The sequence below is a fragment of the Heteronotia binoei genome, chromosome 4, assembly GCF_032191835.1.
Source record: "Heteronotia binoei isolate CCM8104 ecotype False Entrance Well chromosome 4, APGP_CSIRO_Hbin_v1, whole genome shotgun sequence".
In the NCBI taxonomy this organism is placed as follows: domain Eukaryota; kingdom Metazoa; phylum Chordata; class Lepidosauria; order Squamata; family Gekkonidae; genus Heteronotia; species Heteronotia binoei.
Window position 1 is genome coordinate 84156759 of NC_083226.1, and position 13502 is coordinate 84170260.

General features: G+C 41.4%; 2 protein-coding genes across 2 annotated transcripts in view; both read left to right on the forward strand.

Annotated features, from left to right (window-relative positions):
* Positions 1-5102: 5102 nt before the first annotated feature.
* Positions 5103-7460, forward strand: CKS2 (CDC28 protein kinase regulatory subunit 2). The gene is made up of 3 exons (XM_060235487.1): positions 5103-5501; positions 6588-6715; positions 7050-7460. The coding sequence occupies exons 1-3, from the start codon at positions 5443-5445 to the stop codon at positions 7100-7102; spliced, it is 240 nt and encodes a 79-aa protein (XP_060091470.1). The 5' UTR covers positions 5103-5442; the 3' UTR covers positions 7103-7460.
* A 1599-nt stretch (positions 7461-9059) lies between these two features.
* Positions 9060-13502, forward strand: part of SECISBP2 (SECIS binding protein 2) — a 38047-nt gene continuing 33604 nt past the window's right edge. The window contains 2 exon segments of the mRNA XM_060235488.1: positions 9060-9202; positions 11745-11890. Of these exon segments, the coding sequence (XP_060091471.1) occupies positions 9173-9202; positions 11745-11890 (176 nt within the window). The 5' untranslated portion in view covers positions 9060-9172.

Below are 13502 nucleotides of genomic sequence, written 5' to 3' on the forward strand. Positions count from 1 at the left end.
GCTCCTGCATCTGATAGGAAAATGTTTATTCTTCCTGAGCTGTACAGTTATGCATGGCTGCAATAGTTTAACATCTTAATTTCTTCTTGGTAGGCATGTAATGTTACCAAGAGAACTGTCAAAACAAGTAAATAAATAGATAGTGCTTATAGTTTTATGCAATTTATGTGCAATTGTTGTTTTTGCATTGTTACATTATTTTAATTGTAAGCTGCCTCAAGCAGGATTCTGGGCAGCCTCTATGTGGGCATGGTTGGCTGTAGAACCAGAATTCAGTTGTGATATGTAGTTAATTACTATGCCTGCAAGTATACTCTGGGAGCAGGTGTCTGTTGCTTCATGGTTTTTTGGGTTTCTCCCCAGTAGTCCCTATGGATAACTGTGATCTCCATTAATCTCTATGGACAAGCATGAATTCTTTATTGGAATTCATGTATAATTTATGAGCAATTGCTGTCCTTGAGGCAAGTGTGGTCTCCATTATTCCCTATGGACAAGTGTGGTCCCCATTATTTCCTATGAGCAAGCGTAGATTCTCTATTGGCAATCATGTATAGTCTGGGCAATCGCTGTCCTTAGGTTAAGCCTAATTTCCATTATTCCCTATGGGCAAGCATGAGAACATAAGAACATAAGAGAAGCCATGTTGGATCAGGCCAATGGCCCATTCAGTCCAACACTCTGTGTCACACAGCGGCCAAATATACATATATATAGACACACACACACACACACACATTGTGGCTAATAGCCACTGATGGATCTCTGCTCCATATTTTTAACTAACCCCCTCTTGAAGCTGGCTATACTTGTAGCCGCCTCCTGTGGCAGTGAATTCCACATGTTAATCATCCTTTGGGTGAAGAGGTACTTCCTTCTATCCGTTTTAACCTGACTGCTCAGCAATTTAATTGAATGCCCACGAGTTCTTGTATTGTGAGAAAGGGAGAAAAGTACTTTTTTCGCTACTTTCTCCATCCCATGCATAATCTTGTAAACCTCTATCATGTCACCCCGCAGTCGACATTTCTCCAAGCTAAAGAGCCCCAAGCGTTTTAACCTTTCTTCATAGGGAAAGTGTTCCAAACCTTTAATCATTCTAGTCGCCCTTTTCTGGACTTTGGAGTGCCTTACAATCCTCTCTGGTTCTTACCACCCCTCACTCTCTGCTTCCTATTAATTAGCCAGTTTTTGATCCACAAGAGGACCTGTCCTTTTACTCCATGACTCTCGAGCTTACTAAGGAGCCTTTGATGAGGAACTTTATCAAAAGCTTTCTGGATGTCAAGGTAAACAACATCTATTGAGTCTCCTTTGTCCACATGTTTGTTCACCTCCTCAAAGAAACGTAACAGGTTAGTGAGGCAAGATCTTCCCTTACAGAACCCATGCTGAGTCTTCCTCAATAACTCGTGTTCATCAATGTGCCTACTCATTCTGTCCTTGATAATGCTCTCTACCAACTTTCCTGGTATTGAAGTCAGACTGACTGGCCTGTAATTTCCCAGATCTCCTCTGGAACCCTTTTTAAAGATGGGGGTAAAATTTGCTACCTTCCAGTCCTCAGGAACGGAGGCAGATTTCAATAAAAGATTACATATTTTTGTCAGAAGATTCACAAGTTCAACTTTGAGTTCTTTCAGAACTCTTGGATGAATGCCATCCGGACCTGGTGACTTATTAGTTTTTAATTCGTCTATCAGTTGTAGGACCTCCTCTCTTGTCACCTCAATCTGACTCAGGTCTTTCAACCCCCCTTCCAAAATAAGTGGTTCTGCAGCAGGCAAACACTTCTCATCTTCCACAGTGAAGACAAGAGGCAAAAAATGCATTCAGCTTCTCAGCCATTTCCCTATCCTCCTTCAGTAATCCTTTTACCCCTTGGTCATCCAAGGGCCCCACTGCCTCCCTGGCTGGTTTACTGCTTCTAATATATTTGAAGAATTTTTTATTGTTGGTCTTTATGTTTTTTGCAATATGCTCTTCATAGTCCCTTTTTGTCTGCCTGATCACAGTCTTGCATTTGATTTGCCACAGCCTGTGTTCCCTTTTATTAATCTCACTTGGATTAGCTTTCCACCACTAAAAGGAGTCCTTCTTACCTTTTACAGCTTCCATTACTTTGTTTGTTAACCATGCAGGCCTTTTCTTATACCTGTTTGTGCCTTTCCTAACTTGTGGTATATATTTTATCTGTGCTTCTAGGATTGTAGTTTTAAATAGCCTCCAAGCTTCCCCAGGGGTTTTGACTGTATTTACTTTTCCTTTCAATTTCCTCTCCACATGCCTCCTCACCTCAGAGAATTTACCCTTTTTAGAGTTAAATGTGGTTGTGCTGGTCTTTTGGGGCAACTTTCTATTTATACAAATGGTGAAATCAATAACGTTATGGTCACTGCTTCCAAGCGGTGCGATCACTTTTACATCTCTCACCAAGTCTTGGGCATTACTTAGGACCAAATCCAGGATCGCCCCACCCCTGGTAGGTTTTGTGACCATCTGCTCCATAGCACAGTCATTGAGAGCATCTAGAAACTTAATCTCTTTCTCTCGACCTGAACACATATTGACCCAATCAATCTGCGGGTAGTTAAAATCACCAATTACGACACAGTTTTTACGTTTAGACGCAATCTTTAATCCTTCCATCATATTATAATCGTCTTCTATCTTTTGATTTGGTGGGCGATAACAAACTCCCATAGTTAAATTTCCTTTTGGGCCCTCTATTTCAACCCAAAGCATTTCTAGAAGGGAATCTAATTTTCTGACCTCAGTCTTACTGGACTGTATACCCTCTTTGACATACAGAGCCACCCCACCTCCAACCCTTCCCTCCCTATCCTTCTGATATAACTTATATCCAGGAATCACCGTGTCCCACTGATTCTCCTCATTCCACCAAGTTTCTGAAATTCCCACAATGTCTATGTTTTCTCCCAACACTAAACATTCCAACTCACCAATTTTACTTTGAACACTTCTAGCATTTGTATACAAACATCTATAATTTCCCACGCAAATTAGGCCCGCAACCTTCCTCCTGCACCTCGAGACTTTGGCAGACAGTCCATACTGTTTGTCACCATCTCAGTGGACAACTCTGATCCATTACCCGGTAGAAAAGTAACAGCTAACCTTTCATCTCTTTGAGATGAGTCTTCCCGAACCAGAGACATTTAATCTGTCGGCTTTCCCTCAAGATTTAGTTTAAAAACTGCTCTGCCACCTTTTTGATTTTAAGCGCCAGCGACTTGGTTCCATCTGGGGACAAGTGGAGACCGTCTCTTTTGTACAGCTCCTGCTTGTTCCAGAAAGCACCCCAGTGCCTAACAAACTCATGGATTCTCTATTGACAATCATGTATAGTCTATGGGTAATTGCTGTCCTTAGGTCAAGCCTAACATCACAAGGCTAATTTAGGCTTCCAAGCATGGATTCTGTATTGGTAATAATGTATAGTTTATGGGTAATCGCTGTCTTTAGGGCAAGCCTGCTTTTCATTATTCCCTATGGGCCAACGTGGTCTTCATTATTCCCAATGGGCAAGTATGGATTCCATTATATGAGCCCTGTTGCACAGAGTGGTAAGCTGCAGTACTGCCGCCCACGCTCTGCTCATGACCTGAGTTCGGTCCTAGCAGAAAGTGGGTTCATGCAGCCGGCTCAAGGTTGACTCAGCCTTCCATCCTTCTGAGGTCAGTAAAATGAATATCCAGCTTGCTGGGGGTAAAGTGTAGATAACTGGGGAATGCAATGAAAAAACATCCCATAAAAAGTCTGCCAAAAAACCATTGTGATGTAACATCACCCCATGGATCAGTAACAACTCGGTGCTTGCACAGGGGACTGCCTTTACATTTAATTTCCATTATTCCCCATGGACAAGTGTGCATTCTCTATTGGCAATCATGTATAGTCTATGCCAGGGGTGGCCAACGGTAGCTCTGCAGATGTTTTTTGCCTACAACTCCCATCAGCCCCAGCCATTGGCCATGCTGGCTGGGGCTGATGGGAGTTGTAAGCAAAAAAACATCTGGGGAGCTACTGTTGGCCACCCCTGGTCTATGCTGTCCTTAGGGCAAGCCTGCTCTTCATTATTTCCTATGGGCAAGCATGGTCTCCATTATTCTCTATTGGCAATCATGCATTCTCTATTGGCACTCATGTGTAATCTGTGGGGAATCACTAGTTTTAGTACCTCCTGTTAGACAGCAGTTTCAATAGAGCACAAAGAGCAGAAATCAGATTGTGAGGGCGGGGGTAGAGATGATTAATTATCTTCCTTAAGCTTTAATGGGTTTAGATCCAGGAAGGTAGCCGTGTTGGTCTGTAGCAATAAAAAAAAGTTAAGAGTCCAATGGTACCTTTAAGACCAACAATATTTTATTGAGAGCGTGAGCATTCATGTGCACAAACACAGAATGAGACTTACCAGGCCATACATATAAGGCAGACATTGAACAGCAAATTGGCATGCAAACATACAATAAATTGAAATGCTTTAAAAGAGCCAAACAAGAACAACAAACGAAGTTTATAAGGTTATCATTGTTTAGATTCAATTTTTGGAGAAAACAGGCAAATACCTGTGTCAGGTGTGTTAATTATGGAGTGTTAAGAGTAATTATCCAACTCTGATGTCACGCTCCACCCATCTCAAGTATACAGTTTACTTCACAAGCTTGCAAGGGACCATATCACAGCTCCCACTGTAACAGACCACGGCTGTTGTCTTCGTTAAGACAACAAGTATATCCGAGCCAAGAAACAGCCCAGCAACGTTCCCTCCCACTTTATGAAGAAGCAAACACAGAACAGTCGCCCAAGCCTGTGCCTAAGCGAGTAGACTCCTATTCCCCCCCTCTCCTATTCCGCCCTCCCAACAAAAAATCTAAAAGGTAAAGGTAGTCCCCTGGGCAACCATCAGTCGTTTCTGACTCTGGGGTGACATTGCTTTCACAACATTTTCACAGCAGACTTTTTACAAGTTGCGAGCAGAGCTTAGGACTGCAGTACTGCACCTTTACCACTGCGCCACGGGGCTCTTTTAAAACATCTAGACAGAAACTATTAATTTGCCCAGCGACTGTCCCTTCCCCGGGACAATTTTATTGGCGGTTGAAAGGCAAGAATGCGCATGCCTGGAGGCAGAAGTTAGGTTTAGAGTTTACTGCGTCCTCTGATTGGTGGAAACTGTGAGCGAGCGAAGGGAGAATTGAAGTGGGTGAGAAAATTTAATCACTATGGAGATTGTCACGTGGCAGTTCGCGCTCCGATTAGCCCGCGCTGCCTTCCAATCACAATTGAGTTGTTGGATTCAAATTGAGTTGGGCGGGGACGCTGGTTTTGGGTGAGTCAATTGATTTGCTAGGGGGAGCCGTTGCTGTGGGAGAGGAGGCGAAAGAGGCGCTGGGAGCCACACGAACAACCGCCTTCATCATGTCCCACAAGCAGATCTATTACTCGGACAAGTACTTCGACGAGAACTACGAGTACCGGTAAGAGGATCTGGAAGGAAGCACAGAGACGATTTTTTAAAAAGCTTGTTTGTAGTGGCCACAGCTTCGTCTTCTGGGGCTTATTTCTATATTTTGTACCGTTCGTTCCCGCCTCACGATTTCAAAACGACGCTGCCCTTCTCTTTCTCTTGCTGAGCCGTCTTTTTGTTCCTTGTGCCTCCTCGTTCCTTCTTGTTTGGCAGTGGTGTTCTAGCCCCTGTCCCCGAGAGTCTACTTCACAAGAAGGACGAAGATGGCTGCGGGTGACCCTACAGTTGAAGCTTGTTAAATTTCGAAAGACCGGCAGGCTACGAAAGGGACGCCTGTGGCTGCTGTGTTTTGGGGACTAGCGACGGCGCGCGTAATGCTCGCTCCCCCCCCCCCCAAAAAAATGTTTTGTATTCGCAACGACTCCGGGCTGGGTTAGCGGAGAGAGGGTGATTGATCCTGGGCCGCAGTGGCGCTTTTCATGAGCTAAGACCTTGATTTACGTGAAGACTGTTCAGATGTCGAACTAGACTTTTGGAGGGGTAGGTTGAACTCCTCACACTCACTGTGTGACCTTGTCACTCTCTTGGCCTAATCTACCTCAGGGTGTGGTGGTTGTGTGCATGAGGTGAAATTGGGGAGGAAACATTGTGAACTGCTTTGAGGAGGTAAACTGCCAATATCTATAAAAGTGTAAAGGAATGGAGTGGATATTTCAAAATGCCTCATGCAACTTGTCCTCAATACAGCTTTCCTGTGCACTTTCTGTGGTCTAAAGAAACTATTATTTGGTTCAGGCTTTCTTGTCTGAATGGAAGTAGTAGTTATAAGCATAATATTTGGGCTTAAGTTGCCTATAGCAACAAAAAAGTTTTTCTTGTGTGTGTATAATAAATTTAACAAGTTCCTCTTAATATTAAGACATTGGGTTCAGAACAACTGTCTCATAAGTTCCGGACAATAGTTAAAAACTTCAAATGCTACTAATTTTGCAGTGCTTCTAATACTCCTGCATCTGATAAGAAAATGATTATTTTTCCTGAGCTGTACAGTTATGCATGGCTGCAAGGGTTTAACATCTTAATTTCTTCTTGGTAGGCATGTAATGTTACCAAGAGAACTGTCAAAACAAGTACCAAAAACTCATCTAATGTCTGAGGAAGAATGGAGAAGACTTGGTGTACAGCAGAGCCTTGGCTGGGTCCACTATATGATTCATGAGCCAGGTAAGTGAAAATTGTGTCTGGCAAGTCCTTTTCCACATCTTATTTTTGGGATTTCTATCCTGTCCTTCCTGCCAAAGGGTGTAAGCTCAGGGTGGCTTACAATATAAAAACGTGCAGTAAAATATGCAACATAAACATAGTAAAATATCTCAAGTCTTTGGAGAAATAAGGTTGCTTACTTCAGAGGTAGCAGATATTTGAGCAAAAGCAACACTGTTGACATCTGAAGTGCTGAAAACAGTGCCTATGACTTCTGAGTATTTACACTTAATGTTGTATCTCGTGTTCATTGTTAAGCAATACTCATTGTCAAGTTTCCATTTTTCTTTCCCAGAACCACATATTCTCCTTTTTCGAAGACCACTTCCAAAAGACCAGCAGAAATGAATAACTTCTGGAAACTTCTTTGGAAATCTTCTGGAACTTTATGTATATGGATGTATATATGTTGATAGTATTCAGTGAATACTTGAAAAAAGTACAAAAGTAATTACCTGTGCATGAGCTGTATTATTCACAGCAACAGAGCTCAGTAAAATGCAAAGTAGGCTGCTATGGTTTGTACTGTTAAGTGCCTATTTCTCCATTGTGTTCAATAAAGTTTACAAGTTACACAGAATATGTTGACTAGGTTCTCAAATATTCAAAGATCTAATGCTTTTATTCTTTCTATAGCAGTTGAAGAATCGTTTGGCTTTTGATTTGTTGAAATAGGGCTGATGAAATAAAATCTGTTTTAATGCTAGATCATTTGCTTTGTGTATATTTCATAGATTTCACTTTATACGCAAACAGTACAATAGATTCCAACTTGTTTTTAATATCACAAATTATGCAGCTGACGTGTAAAATAGTTGTGATTGTCTGAATATAAGTACAGTCTCTTAACTAGTTGTAAAATGGATAAATAGTGGACTATGTAGCAAACCACTAGAACTTAATTTTGAACTTTGAATAGGTGAAACCTAGAATACACTGGACATTAAAGCTTGGATGAGCATCAATTTTAAAAATCTATAGTGGCCAGCTATGTGATGTGAAATATCGTAATTAGAAAGCTAAGTGGGGTGATTAGAACTTGGATGGGAGCAAAGAATGCCATTGTTTTTGCTGACAATACTTTGCCTTTGGCTTTTGGAACTTTACCATAGCTATTACTATTTAAAACAAGGATCACTCAGTGTTATCATATTGTCTTTCACAGCCTAACTGCTGTAATCACAGACATGACTTGTCCAGTAAGTTATGGGAGGGAAATCTGCAATTGCTGATAGGGTTAGTCATAATAAAAAGAAAAATAGTCCAAGTAGTTTTTTCTTTGAAGCTCTATGTCAAGACATATTAGAAAATATAGAAGTATGGTATTGGTTTTTAATCATCTGTATTAAGGAACCATAGCAATATGTATTTGGGTGGTTAATGAGCACATTGAGACATGGGGGTGCTCACGCTACACTAAATGCTTTGCAACTGGATTTTAACTCTGTTAATAGCAAAAATCCAAGTTGCAAAACACATTGGTGTGAATGCACCTATAGTTTTAACCAAGATTTTGTTCTAGCTGAAATTGAAGTGTGTGATGTTTTCTTTTGGGTGATCAGATGTAGATAAAACAGGAATGCAAAGAAACATGTTGCTTGTAGGGTTAGGGAAATTAGGCAGATCTGCAAGGCTAAGGAAGGACATTTAAGCCCTGTTCCTAACCTCTAATAAGGAACAGAAGTGCTCATTGTTAAAACAAAAGTAGACAAGCTGAAGTAGACAAAACTGAATTCAAAAGCAGATTTTCTGTGCTATGGAGCTGAACATGCATATAGTTTAACTACTTTAGTTACATGTATTGATAGTTTGAAAACTTGTATTAAATTTGTAGATTTTGAGGGATCATAAACTTTCATGATTGAATTGACATACTGGGTTGACCTAATATAGCAGTTCAAAAATGATAAGACAATCTTGTTGTGTAGAAGTGCTAAGCATTTTTCAAACTGATGCTCTTATATGTACATGAGGTGAAAACAGCATTAAATATACATACCCTTGGCTATATCTTGTAAGGAAAAGTATTGCTGGATGAACCTATCCTTTTGTATAAGTAATTATTCCTACATGAGGTATTAATGTCGGGGTGGTCAGAAAGTAGAGCTAACCAGGAATGAAGTAGGAAATAGAATCCTATTAGTATGTTACACCCCATCACTCAAAATAACGGTAAGCCTGTATCAACAGCCTGTTTAAAAAAAACGAACGATTTTGCCTGAAAGTCCCCACTTTGCCTCCGGTGTCATGGCGGTTGCTCAGAGTGTTGCCCTGCTGTTGATTGGCTGCGACAGTTGAGACGCAGTGGCGCTGTTATTACGAGTTTTTTGTGCGCGCTGGGGCGGGCGTGGAAAATAGCCTGAGAATAATCGTTGGTGGAGCGCTGGACTTTTTTCGGACCTTGTTTTTCATCCCGCTATGACTTCGGAGCGGGAAGCCAGCAAAGAGGTAAGGAACGGTGAGGAGCCTGGGCCGTTGAAAGGCCGGCTCATTAAACCATCCTACCCGCTACTTGTTATGCTGCCGGCGGAGAGCAACCCAGAACAATCCTCGAACGGACTAGGACGAGGAAGTCCGCCTGTCTAAACTACGTCACGTGTCCCAATCCTAAAGGGCTTCCTTGGGCAAAAAGGATTCTCTGCAGGATCCGTAAAGCACACTTCCCAGCTGCATTCTTATCCCTCTCTTGTGGCACGCTTCCTGTTTTTTAAACAGAATCCTCACCCACAGAAATTTAGAAGGTGGCGTTTTTTCCTGCGTCATGCTGCTGCAGGTTGCACCAGTTGAACGTCACGTATTGGACTTTTTTATTATTATCAAGGAGGGGGATATCGACAGCCTCCATCATGTGTTCAGGAGGCGTCGGTTGGGATTGGAGCGAAAGTGTATGCTGCCATCAGCTTCCTCTCTTGAACTCTACAGCTCAAAAAGTTCTCTTGTTACAGTTTTTCCCCCCATAGCTCTGTTTTCTCAAAAGGGCGGTTGGCCTTGATGGTCCCTGGGAAAAGCCCCCGCGGACACGATCTTTACTGCGCTCTGTTGCCGGCGGGGAGTGGCTGGGAAACTAAGCCGGCCCGACCTTCTTGAGCGGATTGGCTGGCTGAGTCGCATAGTGGCGGACGCCAAGCCTGGCCCGGCCCGGCCAGCTCTGGGCGAGTGGCACGGTGGCGTTCTGACCCCAGTGGGACTGGACGAATTCACTCGCCTTCAGGGCTGTTTGCTGAGGTAGCCTTCCCGGTCGTTTTGGCCTTCCAGTTTTCCCCGTCTTCCAACGTTCAGGAACTGTTTCTGTGGAAATTAAACTCCAGAAGTTTGGTGCTGACATTTCTCTTTGAAATACAAATTTTCATTTTGTTTATTTAGGGGAAAAAGAAAAACCTGTGTATATGTGTTTTGGAGCAGGGAAGCTATGGTTGGCTCAGTTACACATAGGCTCCAATGTACATAATGTGGTAGCTGCGTTTTTAGGCAATGGCTGTTTCATCAAATGTTTGCCTCTAAACTTAAAGCCTGCTGGTCTATAAGATTCTATGCTTGGATTTTCTGTAACCTGGCAGAGTGTTTTCATGATAGCTAGCTCTGGCTTGGGAAATTCTTGAAGGTCTGGGGGAAAGACAGAGTTTGGGGAACTCATCTCTGTAGTCTGGAGATCAGTTGTAATTCTGGAAATTGGCAACCCTAAGTGATTTTCATATAATTAAGTAGGGCAGTTAATACTAGCACTGCTATTCACACAAAGTGTTATTACATTGCTCTCTCTGGCTTGTCTTAACCTTGTTATTTTTAAATAACTCCTTTGTAAAGATCATGTTGCACAATGTACAAAACAGATTCCAAGAATTTTATTTTTTCAACAAGCCAGTTCTGTTTTTATTATAGGGAGTACTTCTAACATTTAAATCTGTCAAGACCTGAGAGCCAACGTGCATATGAATACTAACCTACACATTTCACTTTTCCCTATTGGCCAAAAATGGGGGGGGGGGGGTGGGAAGTGAAATTTGTAGTTTAGTTCTCAGATTTACTCCGTCTCTCAGGTCTTGGGAGATTTAGCCAAGAGTTGTGTTGCTGACTCCAATCAAAAGAATCTCAATCCCTCTTTTAACATCAGTGCAAAAAAGTCCAGTTCCATTTGAATTGACAAAATCTCTATTTTTAATGGGACTGTTGCAGTGAAACATAGCATTTAGCTATAAATCCTAGATGAAAACAAAAAATCTTTATTGTCTTGTATTATAGTCATAAGAGGCAAATATATGTGGATGGAGTTTTCCAGAATATTTTAATTCAGATTAAGAGTACATGTTGGGTTAAAACACAGAAAATAGCTGCTTTATTATAACAGTGTTGAATTCAGATGCTGGCTATAGTATGTCTAAAATTATCTGGGGGGAAAATATGGCAGTGCATCAGGGCATTCTTTTTATATTAGAATCCTGTGATTATTTCCTTTTTGAAAAGTAAAGATAATAATCCGGCGGCCAGATTTGGTGTACAGATTCTGGCCATTTTTAAAAGTGCTGTGGAGCCTTAATATTTGTTGAAGAATCAGTCATAGAATCATAGAGTTGGAAGGAATCTCCACGGTCATCTAGCCAAACCCCCTGCATAAAGCAGAAAATTTCACAAGTGCCTTTTGCCACACACATACACACAGTGACCCCTGTTCCAAGGCCAGAATATTTTTTGTCTGATCTTAAAACAATTTCTGTAGTGCTTGCAGTAGAGATACTTTGAATTTTTACATTATGATCTGAAGTCAGATATTTCTAAAACCTGTATTTCAAATAAGTTTGCTTGAATGCACACTTGTTGGTGCAATTCTCACTGTTCTCTTACAGATTTAATTTCTTCAGCCCTGTTTTGGTTGAGCAGATGAACAGGCACCAGTTTTTCCTTCTTCTGACCACATTGTTCACATAGATTGGGATTTTCACATATTCTGGTTAATCTTAAAGTGCATGTAGCCAAAACCCCTTTTGTTTCTCAGGGCATCAAGTTATCAGCAGAGGTCAAACCGTTTGTCCCAAAATACACGGCGGTAACAGTGGCATGGTCAGAACCCTCAGAAGCATGTGTCTTTCCTAGATATTATACAACATGCTACCCATATGTTCAGGAGCCACCATTGGATAAGTACGTACCTTCTTCATCTCATTTCTTGGGGGACTATTAATGTACCAAGGCTTAAATTTAGATAAGTTAAGATGTTTGGCAAGTTAAAATTTGTATAGTACTTTGGTAATAAACTGACATATTCATTCAGTATTTTAGTTCACAACCTGGAAACTTCTGTGTAACAATTAATTTCACAGATGATCGTGAGTTTGGGATTCTGTGCCCTAAAATTGGCTTTTTATCGTAAAAGGAGTAAAAAAGGTAGGGTGGGTCCAAACTTAAGCTTGAGGAAGTTCCTGCAGTCTAAGGGACCTTTCTTCAACTCAGTGGCACTTCTCTTTGGAGGAAGACTTCAAACTTTCCTCAGTAGATAGAGTAGGATTCACGCTGATGACTTGTTCCTGTGCAGTCGTCAAGAAATGTTTCATTACATATTTGTTTTTCAGTTATCACAAAAATGATTATTCACAATACGAGCAAGCCAGGAGATCTTTGGGCTCATATACATTTTCCTAGTTCTTGTGTGCTGATTTGAGATTTAAGATTTCTGTTTCTGAAAAATTGTAACATGAGATCATTATGAGATCCACGCCTGGCAATTAACAAACTTTCTTTTTCTTGCCTGCAGACTAGAATTCTAAACTTTGGTGTACAGAGCCCTTGATTGTGGGTAAGAAACAAACTGCAATTCGTTAAAGCACCTGATTCAGATGTCACAATGAATTGCAGCTCGTTACAAACCAGGAAGTCATCAATCTTGGCTCAGCACATTAGGATAAAAGTGAATGTATGAGTCCAATGTCTTTGAGGCATGTTCAGAGACCTGGTTAAAACTCACATGGGAAGTTAGTATTTGCAGTATTTAAATTGATCTCTTTGTTTGCTTGGGGGGGGGGGCGCAATCTGAATTTCAGCGCTACAAATGAGCAGTTTTAAATGCCCATACACACACACAGCATAAGGATTCTTATCCCATGAGAGATATGAACCATATTTTAATGACCACCAAGGATATATTAGATGCTAATTCTTTTAAATAAATTGCAGACTACATAAAGAAGGGTCCCCATGCATTTAGAGAAATGACATATGGGTCACAATAATTTTGAACTAGCAGCCCTGTGCGCAGAGTGATAAAGCTGCAATACTGCAGTCCTAAGCTCTGCTCATGACCTGAGTTTGATCCCAGCGGAAGCTGGATTCAGATAGCTGGCTCAAGGTTGACTCGGCCTTCCATCCTTCCAAGGTTGGTAAAATGAGTACCCAGCTTGCTGGGTGTGAAAAGTAGATGACTGGGGAAAGCAATGGCAAACAACCCCGTAAAAAAGTCTGCTGTGAAAACATCGTGATGTGACATCACCCCAGAGTCAGAAATGACTGGTACTTGCACAGAGGACTACTTTTACCTTTTAAATTTTGAACTGTCGGGTTTTTTGCAGCCTGCTAAAAAGCTCCAGTAGCTTATAGCCTTCATGGGTGTATTTCAAGGCTCTACTTTTTTCATTCCTGTGTTTTTATGTGGCAATTATACAAAACTATCAAGTCCTTCCCCCCTACCTGGCTCATTATAACATTCTTTTGCAACACAGGGTTCTGAATTGTGCGTGAATAATCTTTTTTTCTGTGGGGA